At 51.7% G+C, this 27,327-nt stretch overlaps 1 protein-coding gene across 1 annotated transcript; it reads right to left on the bottom strand.

The window, feature by feature from the left end:
• Positions 1-5,320: 5,320 nt before the first annotated feature.
• ADGRG3 (adhesion G protein-coupled receptor G3) lies at positions 5,321-26,540 on the bottom strand. The gene is made up of 12 exons (XM_032157465.2): positions 26,439-26,540; positions 21,346-21,499; positions 18,477-18,615; positions 16,490-16,636; positions 15,504-15,638; positions 14,960-14,999; positions 14,508-14,608; positions 14,256-14,368; positions 10,479-10,759; positions 10,208-10,301; positions 8,769-9,052; positions 5,321-6,342 (listed from the first exon to the last, which is right to left on the bottom strand). The coding sequence occupies exons 1-12, from the start codon at positions 26,494-26,496 to the stop codon at positions 6,233-6,235; spliced, it is 1,656 nt and encodes a 551-aa protein (XP_032013356.1). The 5' UTR covers positions 26,497-26,540; the 3' UTR covers positions 5,321-6,232.
• Positions 26,541-27,327: the final 787 nt, after the last annotated feature.

Raw genomic sequence — 27,327 nt, 5'->3', positions numbered from 1 at the left:
AAGCTGAAGGCCGGTCATGGGAGAGGAGGCTTCTGGGAAATGTAGTCTTCCCAGGTTGCATGGATCCTTCTGCCAGTGGTACACTGGTATAGTGGGGCATCAACTTGCTAGTTGTTAAACTTTCCAAAATTTTTGTGAAACACAGCCATTATTAAAAATTAAGAGGGCTGGGCACGGTGGCTAACACTTGTAATGCCAGCACTTTGGGAAGCTGAGGCGGGAGAATCCTTTGAGCCCATGAGTTCAAAACCAATCTGGGCAATATACAGTGAGACCCTCTCAAAAAAAAAAAAAAAATTGACCGTGGGGTTATTTACACCACAAAAATTAGCAAATGCCAAGACCAGGGCTTTTCCTCTGAGCCAGCCATTTGTTAAACATTTACCAGCACACCGCAGCTCCTGCTCCACGGCATGCCGAATGTGGCCTTGATCGAGACAGACAGAAACCAGTGTGGGGCCTGGAGTAGCTGCCAGCTGCGGTGGACAGAACCAGGCTGCCTTGACTGAGTCCTGAGTTCTAGTCCAGGCTGGAGCTCTGATGTAGAACATTACCTCGAAGTACGGAGAAAACCTATCCATTAGGCTAGTGGCTCATGAAAATGTTTAATTTCTTTTAAATTCAGAAGAAAAAATGAGAATAATAATGACTATATAACTATGAATCTGCCCTGAATTATATTTGTGTTTTTACCAATAGAGTCCTAAAATATAATCTTTACTGTTTTATTTTTGGAGGAAGGGGTGCATGGGCCTTTTTTGGTCAGGGGATAGGGCTGCCAGGAGGGAATCCAGACTGTCACTGTGCTGACAAGTTTGCACAGTTAGTGTTACTGCTAGAAACTTAGGAATTGCCTCAATTCTCATGAATAGAGAATGATGTTCCCCCTCCTGGTTGGAATATCATGCAGCCATAAAAATAAGCTGTAAAGGATCAATTGCACTGTGGAGAGCTCATGAGACAGTGTGTGTATTTCAGGCTTAGTGCTAAGCAACTCGTAATTACCTCTGTGGGGAACTGGCTGGGATGAGGGCAGGAAGGGAGGAGGGAGGAGAAAGGAAAACAGGTGATGTGTTATGCTGGTGGGGTGCAGCATAGGCTTCATTCTCCTTTTTCAACCCTATGCAACATTTCATTCCTTTTACATATTTATTCATTCCTTTTTCTCTTCAGACCCACTTTCATTTCCCACCTCTGTAAAGCAACCATTCTGATGTGTGTTTTTTTTCCAAAATGAATATTGTTTTGCATGCTGGTGTTTTTAATATTTGTTTAATATGAGACTGAACAAATATATCCTTCTGGTTCTTATATTTTCATGAAGGGCTGTGTTTTTAAGATCTCTCCACGTTACTGTGTGGATCCACACTTAACTATCTCTTTGTCCTTCCAGTGACAGGCACTCGGTGTCCAAGTGTTCTAGAGGGAGCTTTCAACGTCCCCAGGCACTGATAGTTGTTTAGGTTGTTGCTGGAAACATGGAAAGATCAAACAAGTGCTAAACGTGCCCCAGCCTTGAACTAAATTCCTTAAACCCTCATATAAACTCCATAAACCCCCCCTTCATTATGAACAGACACATCTCCCTTCTTGCTGTCTGTCACGAGAACACTACAGCCTTCCCTATGTACGTTTCCCTAATAAATGCTTTGGATGGATACGGATCACCCTGGTGCTTAGTGTTTATTTCTTTGGAATTCCAACTGGCCCTATCTCTTGATGGTTTGGGGCAGTCTTGAGGGAACTCCCCAGCAGACATTGGGTGGGCTGGACAGACCACTCAGATTTGCTACCAACTCCCTTCCATCACAGACAATGCTACACAGGTCTAGAGGGGTCTAGATCTAGAAGAATGTTTCTTTAAGATAAACAACCAGTAGCAACATTGCTGGCTGAGCAGAAGGACTGTGTTTTTCTCCAGGCAGCTGAAGCAGTCTAGACTCTCCCTGGCTCCCATATCGTCCCTGCCCATTGGTACCATCTAGCTTTCTAGTTCATCAGTTTAACAAGGATACAATGAGGTCTCATTGGCATTTCAATCTGCAGCTTTCTGATGACTAATGATTTTAAATGTGTCTTCATGAACTAATGTGTTAGTTTTAGGTATTTCCTCCTCTGAAAATGACGATGCCACCCTTGTTATGTATTAAATCCCCCAGGTGTCCATGGGTCTGCCTCTGAGCACTCTGTGCTGTTCCACTGATCTTCTTTCCTATCCCTGCACAGACACCACGTTGCATTTACCAAACTGGCCTTGTAATATCTTTATGTCTAGAGGTCAAGTCTTCCTTCTATGCCCCTCTTTCTGCTTTTTCTTTTTGAGACAGGGTCTAGCTCTGTCGCCCAGGCTAGAGTGCACAGGCATGATCTCGACTCACTGCAACCTCCGCCTCCTGTATGCCCTCTTTCATTAAGATTGACTTAGCTATTTGAGGTCTATATGCCTCCATATCAATTTTAAAAGTTTCTGGAGAATCAAAAAAAATAAAATCAATTAGAATATTTATTTTTTTCCTTTATTTTATTTTATTGTAGAGACAGGGTCTCGCTATGTTGCCCAGGCTGTTCTGGAACTCCTGGGCTCAAGCAATCCTCCTGCTTCAGCCTCCCAAAGTGCTGAAATTAGAGATGTAAGCCATCATGCCCGCCCCAAAATCTTTATTGTAATTGCATTGAATTCATTAATTGATGAAGGATTTATATCTTTTATTGTTGCCTATCTGACAGCATGGAGCAAATAAGTCTTTTTTCCTGTGTATTTGTTATGTTGTAATGAAAAAATACAAGGAATGAAGAGATTTGGGCAGAACAGAGAACCAGGCAGGAGCCATGGCAGAAGGGACCCTCTCTGTGCCCAGGACCTGATGAAATGATGGCCAAGGCAAAGCTCTGGCTTTGTCACATTCATTCTGGGCCAGGCAGGCCAGGCAGTGGGCAGTCCTTGCAGGCACTGTCTCATTTATTCATTTCCTTCATCAACCCTGTGGGGCAGCTACTGCTGTTTGTTTTACAGGCTCAGTAGTTGAAGAATTTGCCCAAGACAAGTTGCAAAGACAGAATTTGAAGCTGGTGAACTAAGATCAGGGTCTGTGCTCCCACCTGTGATGATGGCCCTCTCCTAGGTTGCTACTGTTGCTGTGCAATGACAGAGGAACTCCATCCATCTGCTCTGGGCTTTGGGGTGTATTTTCACCATAGCCCCCTTGGCCTTATGGGTGCTCAACTTGGCACTTGGAGCTGCTTTTGCAGGAACCCTAGGTGATGAGGAACTCCAGCCCCTTGGCCCCTGCCTAGCCCCAGGGTGGAGAGCCAGCCAGAAAAGCAGTGCACCCCCAATGCTAGCCACACCTTCTTCTCTGCCCTCTCCATCTGAGCCAGGAAGCCCAGCTATCAGGGGCTTGTGGTCTTGTTGGTCCCACATCCCACTAAGCAGTTTGGGAAACTCTGCAACCCAGGATTTCCCTTGAGACTGGGGGTTGGGACCAGATGATAATTCTTATTCTTCTTCTTTTTTCTTCTTCCTCCTCCTCCTTCTCCCTCCTTCTTCCTCCTCCTCCTCCTTCTGCCTCCTTCTTCCTCCTTCTCCTCTTTCTCCCTCCTTCTTCCTCCTCTTCCTTCTCCTCCTCCTCCTTCTCCTCCTTCTCCTCCTTCCTTCTCTTCCTTCTCCTCCTCCTTCTTTTTTTAAAAACATGGTCTCAATTTGTCATCTAGGCTGGAGTGCAGTTACGTCATCATAGCTCTTTGCAGTCTTGAACTGCTGGGCTCAAGTGGTCTTCCTGCTTCCTCTTCCAAGTAGCTACCATGCCTAGATAATTTTTTTTTTAAGAGATGGAGTCTTGCTCTGTTGTCCAGGCTGGAGTGCAGTGGTGCAATCTCAGCTCACTGCAATCTCCACCTCCCAGGTTCAAGCAATTCTCCTGCCTCAGCCTCCTGAGTAGCTGGGACTGCAGGCGCACGCCACCATGTCCAGCTAATTTTTTTGGTATTTTAGTAGAGATGGGGTTTCACCATGTTGCCCAAGCTGGTCTCGAACCCTGGGCTCAAGCAATCCTCTTGCCTTGGCCTCCCAAAGTGCTGTGACTACAGGTGTGAGCCATCAAGCCCAGCCAAGGACCAGGTGATAATCCTTAAACTCAGGGACCACTCTGGGATGAGGGCAACCGGGGGAGGCCTGGCCCTAGCTTCAGCCCAGCCCATGGAGTGACCTTAGTTGGGCAGGTGGCTGGGCCTGTCTGGGCCTCCATTTCATCATGCCATTACCCTTGGCTGGTCTTTCTTTAAATCAAGGCAGGGTGGGGGAGCTGACCAACTCCTGCAGAATCAGTGCTGGGCACTTTATTTCTGTCACTTCATTTAATGCTGTCAGGATGAGGTAAGGACTGCATAATCCCCATTTTATGGATGGGGAAACTGAGGCTCAGAGAGGCGAAGTAAAATGCCCAGGATCACACAGCTCCTAAGTAGCTGAGCCAGGATTTAAGCCCAGACCTATCAGATGGTGGAAAAGCTGTTTCTCAGGTTACTATCCCTGAGACTTTGAGATAAGGGAGTTGAGACCTTCGGTGTGAGAAACAGATGTCTGTGAAGATAAGCCCCAAAACACACCAAGTTTGTCCACCAGAACTGCTCCTGTGGCTCAACTGATGCAATATCCACACCCCAGAATTTCCCTTCCAGGAACACAGCGACTTGCATAAAGTGAGGGCCTGCCTTCCTGTCTTTCAACTGCTTGCAAGCTGGGAGGGGAAGCGAAGCGCATCCATTTGCAGTCAACATTAGCACCCAGCATCTGGGTGGGGAGGTGGGCTGCAGCCTGCAGCTTCCGGGGCTGTTGGGGGAGGCCTAATAGTGACAATAACTTCTCACCTGCAGACAGGGCTTGACAGTCCACAGAGCTCCCTGGAGAGGGTTGGGGGCCAGGTAAGGAGGAAGGTTGGTAAGTTGTGGGTAGAGTGAGGGATGGACTTGTGCGGTGAGGCTCCAGGGAGGGGAACGATGTCAACACTCACTGCTCCTCCCGAGTAAGGGGGTCGCTGGAGCCGGCGTGGGCCTGCCATCTCTCCGCATCTGTCTCTCTGCCTCCGCTCTCCCTCTTTGTGTTGGCCGGTCTGTTAAGTCTTTCTCTCCGTCTCTCCATCTCTGTATCTCTACCCCATCTCTGCTGTCTCTGCCTCTTTTTGTTTCCTATTGAGAAACCTGCATGCGACTGTGACATGGAGCCCCAGCTGCTGGAAGTGCCCTGCCCAACCTAGGTCTGGCCTGAGACACCCCCTTGGCTCAGGGCTCTGCCAGGCTGGCGCCAAACTCATACATCCACTCATTCAGCCAACAAATATTTATTCAAGGCTTGCCATGAGCCAGGCCCTGTGCTCGGCCTGGGCTGGAACAGTGAACGAGGCCACCCATGTCTTTGTTCTCTAGAAGCTCAGGTTCTAGTGGCAATGCCTAGCCTCTACTTAGGGGCCCCACACACTGAATGAGTGGGAGCATCCTCAGGTGTGCTGAGCCCCAAATCGTTTGATTGCTACCTCTATGATGACAGCAGGTCAGAGGTTGGGCCACCCACGTGGTGGTCAGAGTCAGGAGTGGGGGGTTTGCCCAAGGTAGCTCACCCACTCAGTGGTTCTTTGAAATGCAGTGTCCCTGGACACCTGCAGGGCTCCCAACACTCTGAACGTGGGGGTCTCTTCCAGGAGGGTGGGCTCTGATGGGATGGGCAGAGACCAGGGGCAGACTGGGTGGGCGGATCAACTCCCACCCCCCAAAACAAACCCCTAATACCTGAGGGAATGCTGGCCTCCTGAATGCCCCTCAAGGTTACAGGCAGCCAGAGGGGGAGTTGTGGGAGGCCAGTGACAAGGAGGAGGAGGGGAGAGGCTGGGGGCTTCTTCCAGGGCTACACCAACAACAGACTCTCCTCCCTTGCTGAGACCAGAAGGTGAGTGAGGGCTTTGCAATGAGGGCAGGGCATGGAGGTGACTGTCACTTTTTGCTGGCAGGGGGTCTCAGGACCATAGGAAATTTAGAGCCTTGCAAACCTGCTTACGTGGACTCTTGGACCTACAGTTAGATCTGGATGGGACCTCTGATGCCACGTGGTCCAACCTGGTCCCATCCTCTCCCTCCCCAGCCACACTGTACAGAGAAGGAAGCTGGCCCAGAGGGAGGCACAGAGCTGACCAAGGTCACACAGCGAGCCAGAGCTGAGTCCAGATTGCAAGGCCGTGCCTTCCTATTCTTGAGATGCGGAGTGGGCCTGGTCCAATCGTGCAGTCGAGGAGGAGACTGTGGTGCTCTGACTTGGGAGGTAGAGGATGGTGAACCAGCAGCAGATGAAGACACCTGTTAGGGAAGAGAGGCCTCGGTGAGCCTGGAAAGGGGTGGACAGGGAGTGGGGCAGTCTGGGCTGGTGGCTGTTGAGAGGGAGGAGACCCACCGTAACCACTCAAGAACTGCTGGGAAAGTTAGGCAAAAATGCAACCATTTCACAACCATTTCAAAAATGAAATAAAAAAGAACCAAATAGAAATCTTGGAAATGAAAAACAGAGACCTTCAAATAAAATATCTACATATGCCTATTACAGAAAAGAAAGAGCAAAATAGAGGAATTTTCAGACATACAAAACAACCATCACTCCCTCTATAAAGGATTATTATGGGAGGCATTCCAGCAAGAGGAAAAGGGAAAGTGTGGGGTGAAAGAAATTATAGTAAATATAGAACATGACTTAGAAAAACTGCATGTTTCAAGGAAATCTGCAACTAAACCTCTATATACAGACAAATATTGAGAAGAGTTTAATGGGCAATTCAAGAATACCACGGGCTCTGTTGTATTGGAGAGGAAGAGAGAAATACAGAATAACTCAGACCCAGTGGAAACTTCGTAGAGTGAAGTGTGCAGGCTTACATATTAAGGTAACCTCTGAAAGAATAACGACATCAGCTATAGTTTCAAGGTGCATTTCTCCCCAACCATCAACCCCTGGGATTCTCCAGGCATGGACTCATGATTCTCCATCTGGAGACAGCCTCAGATGGCCTTACAGTCATAATTTCTATGATTATTAATATAGTTCCCACATATTGAAGACCTAGTGGTTCCCACATGTGCATTGTCATTGTTCATTGTGAAATCTGACAGGCCAGGCACAGTGGCTCATGCCTGTAATCCCAGCACTTTCGGAGGCTGAGGCAGGTAGATCACCTGAGGTCAGGAGTTTGAGGCCAGCCTGACCAATATGGTGAAACCCCATTTCTACTAAAAATTCAAAAATTAGCTGGGCATGGTGGTATGTGCCTGTAGTTCCAGCTACTCAGGAGGCTGAAACCAGGAGAATTGCTTGAACCCAGGAGGTGGAGGTTGCAGTGAGCTGAGATCATGCCACTGTACTCCAGCCTGGGTGACAGAGCAAGACTCCATCTCAATTAAAAACAAAAAATCTGGTGAGATAAGTATGGGATTATCCCAATTTTTGAGACGAATGAGGACGGGAGGAGCCGAGTGACTTGCTGGATCAGGGATGGGGCTAGAATTTGGACCCAGGGCTGCCTGGTCCCAGCCACTAAGCCACACAGTCTCATGGGGTGCTGAGAGCCAGCCCTGGTCTTGGGGGCTTGTACCCGCTGCATCTAGGACGCCTGGGTTTCTAGTGACTTCTCTGAACAGGTTGAGTCTCGTCACTCCGGTCTTGGCTGTTTCTCTCACAGTCAGACTGTGATGCCTCTCTGGGCTGTGGAGGTAAGGAGCAAAGAGAACACACACAAACCATAGCCCATGGACTGCTCTTACCCCTTTGCTGGGATCTCAGAGGAAGGGCCCTGTGGGGGCTAGTAACAAATACAGCAAGCATTTCCTTCCTACCTCCATAGATCCCTGGAGATCCCATCCATGTCATGTGGACATCAGATCACATGATTCTGCCCTTCTGGTTGCAGCTGATTGGACCAGAGATGGACGATGGACACCCAACTTGCAAGGTCAGGTAGGGTTACGGCAGCCATGTTGGGTAACAATTTGGGGCCATGGGTAGTAAAGGATGAGTGGAGAGAGAATGAAGGAGTTTCCACAGACACTAGGTGAGAGACTCCATAGCTCCAGGAAAAAGATAGAGAACGTATCTGCTTTGGTTTGGGTGGCTTTTTCTGATCCTGGTAGCAGCTCCCATGAAGGCAGCTGATATGTCTGGGATGTTTGTTCCTTCCAAATCTCATGTTGAAATGTGATTCCCAATGTTGGAGGTGGGGCCTGGGGGGAGGGGATTGGATCATGGGAGCGGATCCTCATGAATGGCTTAGCACCATCCCCTCGGTGATGAGTGAGCGCTCGCTCGGAGTTCTTGCGAGATCTCCTTGTTTAAAACAGCACGGCGCCTCCCCACTCCCTCGCTCCCACTCTCGCCATGTGATACGCTGGCTCCCCTTTATCTTCCACCATGATTGGAAGCTTCCTGAGGCCTCACCAGGAGCAGATACTGGTGTTGTGCTTTGTCTACAGCCTGCAGAACCACAAGCCAATTAACCCTGTTTTCTTTATAAATTACACAGTCTCCAGTATTCGTTTGTATTATAGTAACACAAACGGACTAATACAGCAGCCAAACTTTGCTGCCCTGGATCCTTGCTCTGAATATTTGAAATCAACATCCTTGACTTCAGCTAGCCTGAACAGAGTCCTGTGTCTTGCAAACCACCCTCTTCCCCACCTCCCAATACCTCCTGGGACAGACAACACAGCCCATCACCTCCCTGGTGCAGGGGCCTCACCTTGCAAGGAGTTGAAAAGTGCAAAGATGTAGACAGTGGAGAGGCCCAATGGGGTGAGGATGGCCAACCCCCATGTCACACCCACCAGGCTCGAGAGGCCCAGCAGGGTGAGCACCTTCTTCCGGTTCTGCCCCCGCTCCTTGACCGCTGTAGCACCAGACAGGGTGAAGATCTTCCAGGCCACCAAGGCCAGGACCACCATGCCAAAGAGGAAGGTGATGAGGAAGTAGCCGTGGACGGTGATATAGAGGGCATACATGGTTGTCCCCTCACGGAACCAGCATCTGGAGGAGGGGGCAGCTGTGGTGAGACTGGGAGCGGTACCTCTGGCCAGCAAGCCCAGGAAGTCCCCTGGCTGAGCTTTTCTGTCTGTGAAGGTGCCTCTCCTGTTTCCACCCATCAATCCCTGGCTCTCCCGCTGTGGGAAGGGCCGTCACCAGACTCCAGACTGGTGTCTCTTTAATGCCAAAGTGACCTCAAAGACATGTTTCATTTGCCCCATATTACATTGTGAAAAAACTGAATTAGTGGCTGCTTTAAAATCAGAAGCTTTGGTATAAACACCTAGATTTCTGCTTCTCCTATAAAATCATACACCTGGCAGCTCTGTGGATGCCCTCCTGAAGGATAGTAACTGGCCGCTAATTAGATGGGCTTGTGACTGCCAGTCCACTGCAGTCCCCACCCGGCCCACTGCCTGCACCTTTGTGACCTCTCCAGCTCCTGGGGCCCCTGCTTTCGAGGCCCTGGGGACAGGTCCAAGGCCTCACCAGCTCCTCTTAGCACAGAGCCATGGGCCCAATGGCGGGTGCCCCATGGATCCCAAGGTGGGAGTCTAGAAACTGAACTCAGCTCCACTGCCCCCTGCACTGCAGGGGCAAAGGGCCTCAAAGAGCATGTTGATCAGTTGCCCCATGGTGCAGATGAGGAGACTGAGGCCCTGGGAGATATCGGGCCTGCCAAGGTCACACACACAGCAGGCAGGGCAGAGTCCGGACTAGACCCAGGGCTACTGGGAATCACTGGGCAGGTGGTGGCCTGAACAAGGACACCTGGCTGGGCAGCAGGTGGGGGCTGAAATCCAACACACCCTCCACTCTCCAGCCTGTGCACCCCGCATGCGGACGGGGTGACCTTCTTTACTTTGCCTCAAGGTGCCATGTGGGCTCGTGTTGGCCCAGGCTCGAGTAACGCATCCTGCCTCCTGGTCCAGTTCTCCCTCTCCTTTCTCAGGCCCCCCTCTCTCACGTCACTTCCTCTCTCTCTAGGCTTCAGTTTACTTCTCTGTGCCATGAGATCGCTGGATCTGAGGATTCTTCTGGTCTTGACATATTTGGTCTAGATTTTCCTAGAAATCCCTCCTCTCCCCACCTCTCTCCAGCCCCGATATGTGTAGCCGGGGAGCTGGCATCACCCCTGCTCCCACAGCCGCCACTCACAGCTCCAGAGAGGTGCGGTTCTCCCTGTCGCGGATGGTGTAGAGGCCGTAGCTGTTGGCACTCCCAGTGCCGATGACCATCAGGGCAGGCAGGCCTGGGCACAAGGGGAAACGGCATGGCACCACTAGGGCTTATTGGCACGTCCTCCTCCACATCCCCTCCACATGGCCATCCCTCCAGCTCTGGGAACCCCTCCTCTCTCTCCCCAAGGCTATTTCCCTCTGCACCCTCGGGGCCGGCCATTTATTCTGTCCATCCAGGCAGCACCTACCCCAGCCCACCAGGCTCAGCTTCAGGAAGTAGTGCCCGAAGTAGGTGTTGAAGACCCTGATGGCAAGCAGGTAGAGGTGGAAGGCTTCCAGGCCCATCCAGGTGAAGGCACAGAGCAAGAAGTAGTGGAAGACAGCCCCCCGGGCCCAGCAGGCAGCATCAGACCCCTTTGAGCCACTCCCCACATTGAACAAGAAGGCCAGATTCAGGAGGAACAGGCTGCCACCCAGGGCCACGTGGATCTTTGGGGCATCTTCTGACTTGAACCTCTCCTGAGAAAGCCTGGGGTGAGAAATAAGAGGCCCCCAGGGGCCACAGCTCCCATGGGGAGCTCCCATGAGGCACCCAGGCCTGTCCACCCCAACAGCCTATGGCTCTCCACCCCCACTGCCAGCTCCTGCCCGCTCATCCAGCTTCCGTCCCTGCTGGCAGCCAGAGTGAGAGTGTCCTGAGGTTCAAGTCCAGGAGCCTCTCATGGCCCACAGGGCCCTGTGGGTTCCGGATCCTGCCAGCCTCATCCCTTGATCGATGTGAGGCAGGATAATAGGGAAAATGAGGCCGGAAAATGAGGCAGGAGAATAGCAAAGGAAATTAAAAGCTGGATAAATGGCAGAATAAGTAAAAGCAGAGAATAGAAACAAGGTGAATGGGACGGGTGGGCAAGAAATGAGATGAAAAGCAGACGTTCAGCAGGCAAGACAAAAGTGATATAAAAAAGGGACCCCATGGCCGGCAAGATCCGGACCAAACCAGTAAGGGGCAGCTCTTCAGAGACGGGCATTTGCATTAGAGAGAAAAAGTTTCTTTCACATAACCCTGTATGATAATTAGCTACTTAAGGTTCATGCATATCGGCTGCATATCATGCATGTACTTAAAATTATGGGATGGAGGTGACGCACAAACATACACGGGCCCAAAGTAACTGAGCAACACACCTGTCAGTCAAAAGCCAGACACTGGCTAGAGATTAGGCAGCCTCGGGACACCTGGAATGACCCAAACTACACCAAGGTGAGGCTGATCTCATTTCGCAGAGGTCAGCCCACTCTCCCCCTCTGAGAGTGGAATACTGTGTGGAATACAGCTCCCCTAGGCTCCTTCAAGCTGGCAGGTCCTTGTTGCTTTGCTTGGCTCTCTCTGTGTGTCTCATCCAATTCTTTGTTGGGGGCACCAAGAGCCTGGAACTGCGCGGCACCATCTGGTAACAGCTGCCAAACTGTGTAACTCGCAGTTCCCTGAATGCATGCTGATTTTTCACACCTCCCAGACTCTGCCAGTGCTCTTCCCACTGCTCTCAATGCCTTTCCCTGCTCCCCAGCTCCTCCCACCTTCTTTGCCTGACTCTTCTTCTGCCTTTCAAATGCCCCTTGGATGTTTCCTTCTGGGGAGGCCATCTCTGAATGCCCCTTAGCCTGGGCTGATTTGGACATTTCCCAGCAGCATAGTGTAACTCCCCATCCTCTCCCTCCTTGGGTTTCTCCCATGCTGTGAACTTCAGGCCTAACAGTGGGGGGACCATGGATTCATTGGTGAAGTGGATGGATAGGTGGGTGGATGCATGAAGCCGAAAATGCAGTAGGAGAGTGAGGCTCAGAGAGGGACGGGAGCTTTACGGGGTCACAGAGCAGGGCAGGGGCTCCAACCCTGGGCTCCAGACTCCCTGCCCAGTGACTCACCAGGCTCACCTCCCTCTCTCTGGAGCCCCCACTCTGAATTCTTAGCAAACCAGATCCAAAAGGGCTCTCAGCCGAGGGAGGGGAGCTGGGGGCTTCCTGGAGGAGCATCTGGGATCATGTCCACCTCACCTGAGATGCCAGGCCCCACCCTGGGGAGCTGGTGGTAATTTATCCTGGCACTCCAAGCCCCGCTCACAGGGTCCAGCAACGTGGCCAGCTGGCAAGTCACACTCGGCTTGTTGGGGACGGGGACCGTGTCCTAGGCCAGGGCTTGGAGGGTGGGGATGAGGGGCACCACTTACACTCATGGGTTGGTTTGTGATGGAGTGGGTGGGCCTGGTGGGGGCTGCAGCCCAGGGCCAAATGCTGACACAAGGGCATGTGGGACGGCCCTGGATGCAGGGGCAGGAGACCCAAGGGCTGCTTTAGGCCACCCCCAGGGACCCCCAGGAGGCGGGGACAGGACAAGCTGGGGCCCTGGCAGCTCCCCTAGGCTCCTTCAAGCTGGCAGATCCTGTGGGTCCCTCAGCCATGGCCTGGGCCCGGGCTGCACTGCTCTCTGCTGTTTCTGCCTGTCCTGCACTCACTCCCACCTCTTCTGGACACAGCCCCAGGTTTCCCCGAGGAACGCCCGTCCCCACTCTCAAGCACGACATAAGTCAGGGGCCAGGGGTTCTTTGTTAGCTCAAACCCAAGAGCAGACACATGGCCTGGCTGGCCAATCTATGTATTCCATCCCTGGACCACAGTGACCCAGACAGGCATGGGCACATGGTCCAAGTTAGACCAGTAAGACTCAACTCTGGTGTATACACGGGATAAAACTGCATAGGCTGATACACACAGACACGCACACACATGCTCACACAGGGCCAGTTTCATGAGCATGTGACCTCTGTAGGACCCCATAGGCAGAAGGACTTAATGTTCTACTGTCGACATCTTGACATTCTTAACATTTTTTGAATAAGAAGCCATATATTTTCTTTCTTTCTTTCTCTCTCTCTTTTTTTTTTTTGAGATGGAGTATTGCACTTGTTGTCCAGGCTGGTACAATGGTGTGATCTCGGCTCACTGCAACCTCCGCCTCCTTGGTTCAAGCGATTATCCTGCCTCAACCTCCTGAGTAGCTGGGATTACAGGTGCACACCACCACGCCCAGCTAACTTTTTTGTATTTTTAGTAGAGACGGCGTTTCACCATGTTGGCCAGGCTGGTCTCGAACTCCTGACCTCAGGTGATCTACCTGCCTCGGCCTCCCAAAGTGCTGGGATTACAGGCATGAGCTACTACGCCCGGCCTTCTATATTTTCATTTTGGACTGGGCCCTGCAAATGATATGTCCTGCACGAGCGCGTGCGCGCGTGCACGCACACACACACACACACACACACACACGAATGTACATAAAAAATGGTGAAAACTGAGCAAAGTCTATATTCTAGTCAACAGTACTGTACCACCAGCTGCTGGTTTTGATATTGAACTACAGTTGTCTAGGATGTATCCATAGGGGGAATCTGGGAGAAGGAACCATAAGACTCTGCACTATTTTTGCATCTTTCTGTTTTATCTCAAAATAAAATCCTTCTCAATCCTGGGATTCATCTTAGAATACTTGGAAAGAGGAGACTTCTTTTATTTCTGCCTAAGCAGCTAAGGAGCTATGATGCAATCCTGAGGCAGCCAGGGCCCCTGAGGGTGGTGAAGCTGCCTGATGTGACTGTCAAGGGGCGAGCAAAGCTATGAGAGGCAGAGGGAGACCAAGTTCTGGGGACCTCTTTTGACCCCCTGGATCGAACCCTGCCTGAAGTCCACGCACCTTGGGTTTTTCAATTACATGACCCCTATTTGCTATTCTCAGTTACGTGAACTACACATTCCCTGTTATGTTTAAGCCAATTTGAGTTGACTTTCTGCCACTTGCTCCTGAAATAGCTCTGACAAATTTCAACCCCCAGCTCCATTTTGGGATGAGGACACTAACATGTGGAGAGGACATCAGTCAGAGGCTGTGCAACCTGAGTGCTTCCCACCCTACCCTGCTGCCTCCCTTGAGGGCGGGAGGGAGACATGTTGGGGAGGTGGGGATCACTCACCTCAGGAAGGCATAAAGAATAATAGTGAAGGCCAGGAAGATCATGGAGACCCCACAGCCCGCCTGGGAGATGCGTGTGAGGATATGCACTGTAGACTGGTCCAAGGTGGGTCTCTGCGGGTGACCCCAGAACCGGGACCACGTCAGTTGGAGGCCAGGCCCATATACCCAAAGACCACCAAGCAGCCCCCTCCCCAGGGCAGGAGCTGGAAGCCCCTGGGATGGCTGGGATCAGAGTGGAGGGGGCTGTTACCAGGAGTAGGGCGAAAAAGGTCAGGTGGTCACAGCAGCACACGGTCCCCTCAGGTCTGACCTCCGTGGAGCAGCCCTCAGAAGCCCAGTCTCCAGTGGGCCCTGGAGAGGAGGCCAGGGGAACACAGGGAAAGGGAATATAGGGAGGGGAGGGGAGGAGAGAGGGGAGGGGAGGAGAGAGGGAAGGGGAGGGGAGGGGAACAGAGGGGAAGGGAATATAGGGAAGGGAGGGGAGAGGGAAGAGGAGGTGAGGAGAGGAGGGGAGAGGGAAGAGGAGGTGAGGAGAGGAGGGGAGGGGAGGGGAAGGGAGGCGATGGAGGGAGCAAAGAGGAGGGGAGGGGACGGGAGAGGAAGGCAGGGGAGGGACTCAGCCAGTGGAGCCAGCCCCACCCCACAATGCAGCCCATACCCTCCCTTCCTGTCTTACCCCAGAGAAGGTCCTCCAGGCCCTACCTTTAGTCACATCCCAGAATACACAGGTGAGGGTCATGTTCTGAAACCGAAGAGTGGAAGTCAGGAGAGAGGAAAAGGGAAGGTTGGGGGAGGGCAGGGGAAGCAGGAGGACGGTGTGCTCCCCCGAGTCCTAGCGTGAGTGTGAATTAGGTAGAAAGCAAGGTTCACGCCCATGGGCCACACAGAAAAATTAAGTGCATCATTTGATGAGCCCTGGGCTGGCATGTGAAGGGTGCGACTGTGGTGTGGGGCTGTGGGTGGGAGGGTTTGCCTGTCTGCATGCATGTGTGCGTGTCAGGGGAGCATGGGTGTGGAGGATGTGGAATGCCGTGTGTATGCAGGTGGGCTTGCCAGGTCCTCATGTGCGCCTCTGTGGGGTGTGGCCTTGGATCCAATTATGTGTACGGCCCTAATGGCTTCTTCTGGGTGACTGTGGAAGGGTAGGGGATAGATGTGTAGTGTCCCACGCAGGGCCCATAGGCCCAGGTGTGCCCACTCGCCTGTCTGCCCTGCAGTGACTGCCAGGCCTGAGCAGGGGACTCACGGGGGGTGGACGCTGGTGAGAGAAGACAATCTCCAGAGGCTCAGCCAGCTTGGTGACACGCATTTGTCCCACACTCAAGCCCACCAGGTGATTGTTCAACACGCCGCTGCCATCTCCCAGGCTGAGCTGGGGGCCCTGTGAAAGGGGAGATTGGGGAGGCCAGGCTGCAGAAGGGGCCATCCTAACCCACCAAGGCTGGGGTTCCTAGGAGCCTCGAGGAACCCATGGCCTTTGCTTGGAGGGCAGAGTTCGAGACCAGGGGACCAGGGAGCCAAGGAGTCATGGGCAGCCTCCTCCCTGCTGCTCCCAGTGGTCTCCTGCTTGGGCTGGGCCAGGTCGACTGGCTACAAAGCTGTGCACATGACAGCTCTCCATTGCTGGCCTCCAGAGCTCCTCTGCCCTCTTAACTAGAGGGGGCATGGGGCCAAGATCAGCCAAGAAATGGAGGTCAGCGGGGAGGACAGTGTGCCCCTGAGGGTCTTAGCGTGAGTGTGCATTCGGTAGAAAGGGGGCTGGTGGGGGGAGCATGCTAGCCTTCAGGGGTACACACATCTGCACAGGAGTGGATGCACACCTCTGGGTGCACATACCTGGTACACACATGTGCAAGGGCATGGGTGCACTTGCTCGTGTGGATATGATCTCAGCTGAGCACATGGGATTGTGTGTGCACAAGAATAGAAAAGGATGTGCATGTTTGTACATGGACAAGGACACACGAGCACCCCCAGGACACATAGACAAGCCAAAGCGCACTGATGTGTGGGGGTCAGACATCTGAGAGCGTGTGACCAGTGTGAGTCTGAAGACCATAGACTCTAGTGACAGGTGTCTGAGATGGCCACGGGCTGCATTAGAAACACTAAGAGGCTCACTGCCTGCTCTGTCCCCATCGGATCCCTCGGCAGACTCCAGGGACAGCAAGCTGTGGCATGGAGCCCCCACAGGACCTAGCACTTAAACTTGGAGCTTCCCTGAGTCCTCACCTTGAAGAGAGTCCCTGGTCCGATGTCCAGAATGGTGATGGCCAAGTGGACCACAGACCTGTTGCCTGGCAGAGATCGAAAAAGGCTCCTGGGAAGTCGCACTCTGTCAGGGGGCTTGTCCTCGTCCTTCATCACCTGCCTCGGAACCTACAACCACGGACACAGCAGCTCCCATCTGTACCCAGCCCCCAACATGAGTCCTGCCACTCCCCCAGCTGGGAGGGGAAACAGGCACACTGGGTAGGGGGCAGCATCTGGGGACTGTCAGCTCTGAGAGGCAGGACGCCTGGGGCACAGTGCAAGCTCTGCTCCTCACAGGCTGTGCGTCCCTAGACAAGTTATAGCCCTTGTGGAGCCTCGATTTTCCCAATACAGACAGTAGAGCTAAGCTTGTGCCTGTCTGGGCACCTGATGCCTGGGCAAGCTGAATGTGCAAGTATGAGGACGGCTGGAGGGCGTGTGCTTTTGGCCAGGGCCCTAACAGTCCCAGTGTTTACATAGAGCTTGATTGTGACAGTGTCTGGCTTCTGACTCAGGAATAAATGGAAAGAATAAAACCGTCAGGAAGAAAGTTCAGGAAGCGAGAGAACAAGGGCAGAGAGGCAGGACACACACATTTACTCTGAATGTCAAATCCTCCCTGCCCAACAACAACAACACGTTTTTAAAAAACAAAGAATCATCAGAATATTGAAATACATTTCGGTGGTCATTGCAAAGCATTTTTTTTTTTTTTTTTTTTGAGATGGAGTCTCATTCTTGTTGCCCAGGCTGGAGTGCAATGGCACTATCTCAGCTCAGTGCAACCTCCGCCTCCCAGGTTCAAGCGACTCTCCTGCCTCAGCCTCCCGAGTAGCTGGGATCACAGGCATGCACCACCATGCCCAGCTAATTTTGTATTTTTAGTAGAGACAAGGTTTCACCATGTTGGCCAGGCTGGTTTCGAGCTCCTGACCTCAGGTGATCCGTCCACCTCAGCCTCCCAAAGTGCTGGTATTACAGCCATGAGCCACTGTGCCCGGCCGCAAAACATGTTTCATTCATTCTCTGAGCTCCCTGTTCCCCTAAGGGCTACAGCCTGACCCACCCAGGGCCTGCCTCAGAAGCACCCCATGCACATTGGCACAGGGGGTTTATGGCTGGAGCTGAAGGCCCCAACTTTCTCCTTCCCAGTCCAGACTCCCAACAAAAGGACATGTGGGTGATTTCTGGGGCCAGTGCATAACCCCTGCAGAGGGCTCAGCTGCTTGAGTGACATAATAAAGGGTTGAGAAAGAACCTCTCTTCCATTTCCCTCTCTCCAGACAAACCTAAAAGTACCTCAATGCTAACCAACTCACCTTGCTGCCTGAAGTTCCACCACCACATCCATTTCTTCTGGAAGGCAGGAGACTTTCTAAGCCCTCACTATCCCAGGCATTCCCTGTGCATTATCTCATTTGCTCCTCTCATTCATCTTTTGTTTGTTTTGTGTTTTGTTTTGTTTTTGTAGAGATGGACTCTCACTGTGTTGCCCAGGCTGGTCTAGAACTCCTGGCCTCAAGCCATCCTCCTACCTCAGCCTCCCAAAGTGCTGAAATTGCAGGTGTGCACCACTGCACCTGGCCATGTTAATCTTGAAAGTGGGCAATACCTTCATCTTTTTATAGACAGGGAAACCGAGGCTCAGAAAAGTAATCTGCCCATGATCACAATGGCTGGTCAAGGGCAGAGCTGGGATTTGAATCCAGACCAGCATAAACCCAGAGTCTGTCCATCGAACCCTTTACCTCATTTCAAATATGTTCCCTCAGTAGAGGAGCTCACGGAAATTTTAGGCTTGGAGGAGTCTTAGAGCTCATTTTTACAGATGCAGCTCTGCCAATTGGGATGTGGGGGAGGGACAAGCCCTAGTTATATCACAGGATATAACTCTCTTAGAGTTTTGAAATATATGTCCAAGAAAAATAGGGTCCGAACCAGCCAAGAGGGCTGGGGAACTCTTCACCTGCGAGGGCTCCAGAGAGAAGTAGAAGTCTTCTGCGGTGTTGGTGCTGAGGTTCTGGACCAAAGCCTTCAGGAAAGTCGTGTTCACCTTCTGCATCAAGCCTTCCTTCATCAGATGGGCCTCGTAGTTTAGCCAGTATCTGCAAAGGGTCAGGGATGAGGGGAGGGTAGGGTCCTGCAGGCTGAGTTACTCACTCATCAGGCTCTTGGGGTGAGAGGGCCGATCCAAACCATCAAAGTAAAGACCCTGGGATTGGGGCAGGAGGAAGAAAAGTGGCTTGGGGGCCGTCCAGGCTGCTCCTGCAGGATTCCAGCTAGGCGTCCCTCTGAGTATTTTATGTGTTTGTCTTTTTTTGTGCATGTGGTAAAGTACACATAGCAAAAAATTTACCATTTTAACCATTTTAAAGTGTCCAATTCAATGGCATCAAGTAAGTCACAATGTTGTGCAACCGTCGCACTATCTAGTTCCAGAACATTTCGTCACCCCAAAGGAAACCCGTACCCGTGAAGCTCTCTCTTCCCTTCCCCCAGCCCCTGCAATCACTAATCTGCTTTCTGTCTCTGAGTTTGCCTATTCCAGATAGCTCACACGAATGGAATCATACAACATGCAGCCTTTTGTTTCTGACTTCTTTCACTCAGCATAATGTTTTCAGGGTTCATCTATGTTGTAGCATTATCGATATTCCATTTTATTTTATTTTTGAGACTATCTCACTGTGTCACCCAGGCTGGAGTGGAGTGGTGCAATCTCAGCTCACTGCAACCTCCACCTCCCGGGTTCAAGCGATTCTGCTGCCTCAGCCTCCCGAGGAGCTGGGATTACAGGCGTGAGCCACCACACCCGGCTAATTTTTTTGTATTTTTAGTAGAGAAACATGGGGTTTCACGATGTTGGTCAGACTGGTCTCGAACTCCTGACCTCAAGCGATCCGCTTGCCTTGGCTTCCCAAAGTGCTGGGATTACAGGCGTGAACCACTGCACCTGGCCCTATTTCATTTTTTAAATTATTTTTAGTAGAGTCGGTGTCTCATTCTGTTGCCCAGGCTGGTCTTGAGCTCCTGGCCTCAAGTGATCTTCCTGCCTCAGCCTCCCAAAGTACTGGGATGACTTTGGGCGTGAGCTACCGTGCCTGGCCCCTGTATTTTATTTCTTTTTATGGAAGAATACTATTTCATCATATGGAGAGATCATATTTTAATTATGCCTTCATCCATTGAGGGACATTTGGGTATTTTCCTCTTTTTTTTTGGCTACTGTGAAAAGTGCTGCTACAAATATTCATGTACAAGCTGCTGCTGCTGCTGCTGCTGCTTTTTTTTTTGAGATGGAGTCTCGCTCTGTCGCCCAGGCTGGAGTGCAGTGGAGTGATCTCAGGTCACTGCAACCTTCACCTCCTGGGTTCAAACAATTCTCCCACCTCAGCCTCCTGAGTAGCTGAGATTACAGGCACCTGCCACCAAGCCTGGCTTTTTTTTTTTTTTTTTTTTTTGTATTTTCAGTAGAGACAGCGTTTCACCATGTTGGCCAGGCTGGTCTCAAACTCCCGACCTCAAGTGATCTAACCCCCTCGGCCTCCCAAAGTGCTAGGATTACATGCGTGTGCTGCCGTGCCTGTCCCATGTATAAGCTTTTGTTTGGAGACTTGTTTTAAATTATTTTGGGTATATACCTGGGCAGCACAAAGAGGAGCCTCTGAACAGCTCTGGGGTGCTAAGAAGCTACTGGATCAGCTGCAGGTGGGAATGGAAGCCTTTTCAGGCCACTGAAATAACATGATCCAATGAGATGGCTGTCCTAACACCAAGCCTGAGAGCACAGGGCTTTTACTCATTCCTTTAACACGTATTTATTAAGTACTAATGCAAGCCACGTGCTTTTCTAGGCATCCCAGAAGAGTTATAGGCAACTTTGATTAGGAGTGGGAAAAGGAAAGAGAGGCAGAAATATTTTTTGGAGATGGCTCCTAAAGATGTTGTATTCTAAACCCCTTCATTTCCCTCACCCCCACATCTAACCAGTCTCTTGTCTTACTGAGTCTGCATCGTATCATCTCCCCCATCCATCTCTCCTTTCCAAGCACACAATGCCCATTGCTGCTGGTGGTGCTGGCTCGGCCCTCACTCCCACCCAGACCCCTGTGATGCATCCTACTGGGTCATGTCTTCCTGCATCACCACCCCTGTAGCCGTCCCTGAAGCCTGAGCAATCTTTCCAAAATGCAGAGTTGACTATACTCTGCCTGCACTTAAAATATGTCATTGTCCTGCCGCCCCCACCCATTGGTATAGCTTACACAACCCTTCACACCTTAGTCTCTGCTCATATTTCCAGTCCTATCTCCCACCCATTGCATCTGCCCATTGTCTCTTCCATCCCCATGCAGTTTACGTTGTTACAGTTCAAAGCATTGTAGTTATCCCCCATTACTTTCAAGTTCTGTTGCCTGTATCCTCACCATTACTTAGATCCAACTGGAAAACTCCTGTGCACCCTCAAAGCCCTTTCCAGGTTTCCTCCTCTGTGAAGCCTTGGCCAACTTCCCTCCTCTGGGCTAACCTGGCGCCTTGTCTGCCATTCTGTATACACTCTGGAATCATCATTATTTGGGTCTGTGTCTGTCCTTCCACAACTCCCAAGGGCCAGGATAGGAATGGATTCATCTCTGAATACCCTAGATCAGTAGGGACCCCAACTGCCAGAATGGGGGTATTGGGTCAGGGGGGACTGTGGTGTCAAACAAGGTGGAAGGGTCAGATGGGAGCAGCATTTTCTGGGGCCTTGGGGGCAGATGGCCCCATCCCTTCCTAATAGTCCTCCTCCTAGCAGCTTCAGATTCCCCCTCCAGCTCAGGGGTCCCCCTCACCTCTGCAAATTTTCCACATTGCAGGGGTCGCTGCCCGACTGCCTGCACTTGGTGAAGCATGAAGCCTTGTCATTCAAGTTGAAGATGTCGTACTTGTACATGTTGTTGCTCCCCAGGCAGGTGTTTCTTGGCCCTTCGGTGGGCTTTTCCTGACCTAAGGAAGGAATGCAGAGAGTGTGAATGGGCTGGATGAAGATGGGCAGCAAGGATGAGGAGTGGGGAAAGGAGCTGGAGCTCCAGAGTCTGGTGATTGGGCTAGAATTCCAGCTCCATGCATCACACTAACGGTGCAATTGAGCAGGATGCAGACCCTCTCTGGGGCTGTTTCCAAGGTAAAAGCAAATACCCCATCTTCCAGGGCTGGTAGGATGCTTTGGGGAAAGCATGTACAAAAGGCTTGGCACATGGCTCTGTAAATAAAAGGTTTCATACGTTTGTGCTACTACTCCTTTACCCCTTCCTCCAGGGAGTCTGCCTGGCTTTTCAGTTACTCCACATCAGACCTTCCAAAGCCCTTGCAACTGTGGCCTCCTGCTCAAACTCTTGGATGTATTCTGTCTTGGTTTGCCTCATTCTCCCACATTCACACTATCTTATTTGTGTAAATTTAAAAAAGGATATATTGGCAGGGCATGGTGGCTCACACCTGTGCTAAGAAGCACACACAACCGTCACAGCTACCTCCTGGGACAGGTAGAAAATACAGCAAACCAAGGCCCCTCGAGCAAAATGACTTGAGAAAGGTTACTAGCTAGTTGGAGGCTGCTCCAGGACTAAAGACCAGCTTTTGTGACTTTTAGTTCAGTTCCCTTTCACCTAATACAGGGCAGGAAATGGAAGCTTTGGGTCATCTACTAACTGTATGTCCTGAGGCAAGTTACTTAAACTCTCTGAGGCTCAATCTTTTGCCGGCAAAATGGAGCTAATAAGACATTCCTTGCAAGTTTTGGGAAGGATTAGAGATAAAGGACATAGCACACCGTCAAAGAGTTTACCATCTTTAACGGTTTATTGCACAGCCTTCTGGAAATTTTGCAGAAGGTATGCATATGCAAGTATTTATAAGTACAACTTTTTTTAATGAAAAAATGTTTTAATTGAGAAGAGGGAGTTCTCACTATGTTGCCCAGGCTGTTCTCAAACTCCTGGCCTCAAGCGATCCTCCAGCCTCGGCTGCTCAAAGTGCTGGGATTAGAGGTGCGAGCCACCATGCCCTGCCAATACATCATTTTTTAAATTTACACAAATAAGATCACCTAACAATATATCTTTTTTTTTCTTTTGAGACAGAGTCTTGCTCTGTCACCCAGGCTGGAGTGCAGTAGCATGATCACAGCTCACTGCAGCCTAGACCTCCCAGGCTCAATCGATCCTCCAACCTCAGCCTCCCAAGTAGCTGGGACTACAGGCACATGCCACCATGCTTGGCTAGTTTTTCATTTTTTTATGTTGTTTATTTTTATTTTTTGTAGAGACAGGGTTTTGCTGTGTTGCCCGGGCTGATCTCAAACCCCTGGGCTCAAGGGATCCACTCACCCTGGCCTCCCTAAGTGCTGCAATTTATAGGCATGAGCCACCACGCTTGGACTAGCAATATATCTTGAAGAACTTTTCCACCTCATTCTTTATATAGTTGCAAACTATTCCATTCCATGGGCATTGCAACGCTTTTTCAACTGGTCCCCTCTTGGTGGACATTGTTTTTCACAATCTGCCATAAGAATTCTTGAGTGTGCATCTTTTCAGCTTGTGTTGAGAACTCATAGAAAACATTCCTATCTTAGGACTTTCTGTATCTAACTGTATGTGCTTTAAAACACCGCCAGGAAGGCTGGGTGCAGTGACTCACGCCTATAATCCCAGCACTTTGGGAGGCCAAGGTGGGCGGATCACCTGAGGTCAGGAGTTTGAGACCAGCCTGGCCAACATGGGGAAGCCCTACTAAACATAGAAAAATTAGCCGGACATGGTGGTGGGTGCCTGTAATCTCAGCTACACAGAAGGCTGAGGCAGGAGAATTGCTTCAACCTGGGAGGCAGAGGTTGCAGTGAGCCGAGATCACACCACTACACTCCAGCTTGGAAGACAAAGAGAGACTCTCTGTCTCAAAAAACAAAACAAAACAAAACAAAACAAAACAAAAAAAATTCCTATTCTAGGACTTTCTGTATGTGTTTTAAAAAACTGCCGAGTATTGAATTTCCCTCCAGAAAATGGTGTACCTATTTATACTCTCACTCAAAGTGGATAAGAGTGACTATTTATCCACATGCCTATTATTCTATAGTTTACTGAACTTTTGGATTTTTGCCAGTCTGAGAGATGATGTTGGATCTTATTTTCATTTAAGGAGTTTGAGCATCTACCTGTATATTTACGGCCACTTATATGTCTTTTACTCTGAATTACTTTGTTGTATCCTTCTCCCATTGAGGGTGGGAAGTGGGTCTTGGCTCTGCATTGTCACTTTTCGGATTGCCCCCCCAGGAAGTGTTAGGAGAGGTCCCTCTGCGATGGGTGGTGCTGGGGGCTGAGGTGGGCAGGGGCTCATTTGCTTTCCATTTTTTATTTCCCTCTCTGGTATTTGATTTTTTAAAAATCATGTCCAGTAATACTGTCACATTTTTTTAAAAAACTGTTCATTTTTAATCATTAAGGCAAAAAAATGCATGATAAAAATAATGGCTGAATAAAGAGTAACAGCAGGGTAAAAAAAATAAATTTTAGAGTGGATTTTGCAATAATGGACTCTATATGTGATAATTCGTTTTAGATAGCTTACAAAGGAACTGTAAATTTCTGTTAGTTTATAAAGATACTGATGATGCATTGTTTAATGGGAAATGAAAATGATAGATGAGCATGAATATAATATGATCCACGTTTGCTTTTTAAATAAAGGGGAGAAGAGGGAGAGGAGGAGGAAGACAGAAACAGGCAGAGGGAAGAAGAGAGGAGAGGGGAGGAGGGGATGAAAGGGGAAGGAAGAGGACAGGAGAGGAGGGGAGAGAACATTGTCAGCTTGAGGGCAGATGCCATTCTCTGCCATCCCGGCCCTGCTGTCACAAATGGGCGCAGGTGCAGGCAGCCCCCTGGTGGGCGACATCAGAGCCTCCCTCCCGGATTGCCATGAATTTCATCACAGGCACGTAAGTGAAGCTCTTGGCAAGCACCCTACACAGACAGGATCATTAAATATCTTTTCCGTGTTTATTCTTTGAAGACACTGCAAGCATTTCATGTAGACAAGGAGACCCTGTGCTAGGCCTGTGGGTGGGACAGCGCCCCACCCCTCCAGACCCTCTGTGCTCCAGAGCCTGGCCTCCATGGGCTGCCTCATTTGGGGGTCAGCAAGTGGAAAGTGGACTGGAGCTCAGAGGGCAGGGTGGGCATTTGTCCCCACCCCGCACGGCTCCTTCAGCCCCTGCTGGCTCACCGTGAGCAAACCACCGCCATTTCCCTCCTGCAGCCACAGTCTGGCTGTAGAAGCCCAGGGGGCCACTCCCTCCTGGGCCCTTTAGACTTCACGGTGCTGAAGGCTGCCCCAGGAGCCAGCCTGCCCAGTGACCACCCTCCTTGCTCCCCGTGCCCTGCCTGCATCTTTGTCGCATGTCCCTTCATGCCAGCCCCTCCATTGCATCCACCCCTTGCTCAGCCCTAACAGCTGGGTCTCACATGCGAGTCCCCACCACACTGTGTCACTCCTGCAGACTGTGAGCCTTTTGAGGGCAGGGGCCAAGTGGTACCGCCAGGAGCGGAGGGCACCATCGATGCTTCCTGAATAAATGAATGAATGAATGAATGGGCAAATGGAGAATGGAGACTAACACATCACTGTCCACACAGGAAGTGTGCAGACCTTCCTGTGTGTAGACCTCTCAGAGCTTCTTGCTCGATCAAATGGCTGCTGCTCTGCCCCAACCAGAGCACCCACATCACCATGGGGGAAACAGCATCACCTGGAGGAGCCTTGAAGGCCCAACCAGCGATGACAGCTGGGGCCTGAGGACGCCCAAGAGCCCTGGTCACAGCTGCCATCGGTGGCTCCATTCATCTGTCCATCAAGGGCTGCCCGGTGGCCTGCTCTGTACCGGGGCCTCCCGGGGCCACTAGGAGGACAGTGCTGTCCTCTCCCACCCTTTTTTGAGCCAGGGACTGATTCACTCCACTGAATCTCCCAGTGTTTGAAAAGAAGAGGGTTCTTTGAAGCCCAAATAAGTTGATCTATGTGGCCAAAGTCACGCGACCACACGCTGGACACACAGGGAGATGGACATGCAGGCCCCTCACCGAGTCAGGAGCAAAACGAGAGTGGCCCGCAAGGCCCCGAGACAGGAGCACTGAGGAGGGAGCACTAACGGGGGAGCACCTCCCTCTGTCCGAGAGGGTTGCTAAGACACCACAGAGGCCAAGAAGGGTAAATGGAGCCGGCTATGTGGGCAAGGGGTAGGGGGACAGCTTTCCTGGGAGAGAGGCCAGCAAAGGCAAGGCCCGGGCACTTGCATGGCCTCTGGAGATGCACCACGGGTTTGTGTGTGAGACGGGAGAGTGACGGGGAGCAGTGTGGATCCTGGCTCAGGCCACTGAGGACCAAGGAGTCGTGGCTGAGACTGGGAGAGGGAGCCAGTGTGGGGTGACATGTGCGGGAGGAGAGGGCCAGAAGAACGAGGTGACAGACCTTCCTGGCCTCAGCTTCCAGAGTGTCTGAATCCCATCCCCAGGATCCCACAAGCCAGCTGGAGAATTGCCTGCCCAGGGCCAACCCCTGTCCCAGAGCCAGGCCTGTCAGGGAGACACAGCCCAGGTTGGGGAGTCAGGCAGCACCCTCCGACCTCCCCTATCTCCAGGGCACTGTGGAACACCAAAGGGAACCTGAGACCAGTCCTGAGCAAGTTTTAGTGGAAGGACAGGGCTGACCCAAAGGGACAGGGCTAGAGGAGGTGCTGAGGCGGCCACTGGGGGTCTCGGAGGACACATCCCAGACACCCCAACTCCTCACCTTCTCCAGTCCCTGTGTCTGTCCCTGGATCCTTCCCTCAGCAGGGCAGGGACAGCCCAGTGTGGCAGGAGGGGATGAGGTGCCAGCCACTCACCTGGGGTCGGGAGCAGGAGGAGCAGGAGCAGGGCCCCCAGGCCCCTGGGCGTCGCCATCCTTGGCCAGCCTTGCCCACGCCACTGGAGCTCTGTGGCTGTCTGGCCCTCTGGCCCCAGGCTCTGCTGAGCTGGCCTGCCCCCACCCTGCAGCCCCACCACTCTGGCTTCCTGTGTCCTCTTTCTCACCCTTCCTGCTCGATGACGCCATTAGTTGGGTTGTGAAAGGTGAGTGTGGGGAACTGGGCAGTGCTCCCAGTCTCACCGCACCCTGAGTCCACCTGCAGAGGGAGCTGCTGAGCCCACTCAGGTATGTGCCCCCAGGGCCCCACTGGGGTGGGATCTACGGGGCTAGGGGCTGGGTGGCCACAGAGGCCTGGCTCAAAGCAGATCCCTGGGAACTGTGATGAGCACAGGCTTTGGAGTCAGGCGCACCTACTCAGACCCCTCCTCTCACCATCTGGGAGCCTCTCTGAGCCTCAGTTTCCTCCTCTGTAAAGTGAAGATGACAATGGGGCTGCCTCCTAAGGCTGTGTCAGGGTTTGATGAGAACTGCAACAAGCTGGGCACAGAGCCTGGCTCTGGGCATGAGGATGAAGACCTGGATGGTGCCTATGGCTTGAACCAGGCTGGAGGGCGTGGGAGGAGAGCAGGAGCTGACCCTGCGGCCTGAGCTTCCCCTACCAGCCTGGATAACAGGACGGACCCAGAGGCAGGGTAGCGGGAAGACAGGAGTGCAGCCCCGGGGGCTGGTCAGGCCTGGGCTGACATCCGTCCTGGCCACTTCCTGGCTGGGTGACCTTGCGTGCACTCTCTGTCACCCTGAGCCTCCCGAGGTGTGTGATGAACTCATGGATGATGCAGGAGGAGCTGCCTGTGGCCATTACATCA

The sequence above is a fragment of the Hylobates moloch genome, unplaced genomic scaffold (assembly GCF_009828535.3).
Source record: "Hylobates moloch isolate HMO894 unplaced genomic scaffold, HMol_V3 SCAFFOLD_6, whole genome shotgun sequence".
Classification (NCBI taxonomy): Eukaryota; Metazoa; Chordata; class Mammalia; order Primates; family Hylobatidae; genus Hylobates; species Hylobates moloch.
Note: the sequence above shows the minus strand (reverse complement) of the source record. Positions and strands in the feature narration are given on the sequence as shown.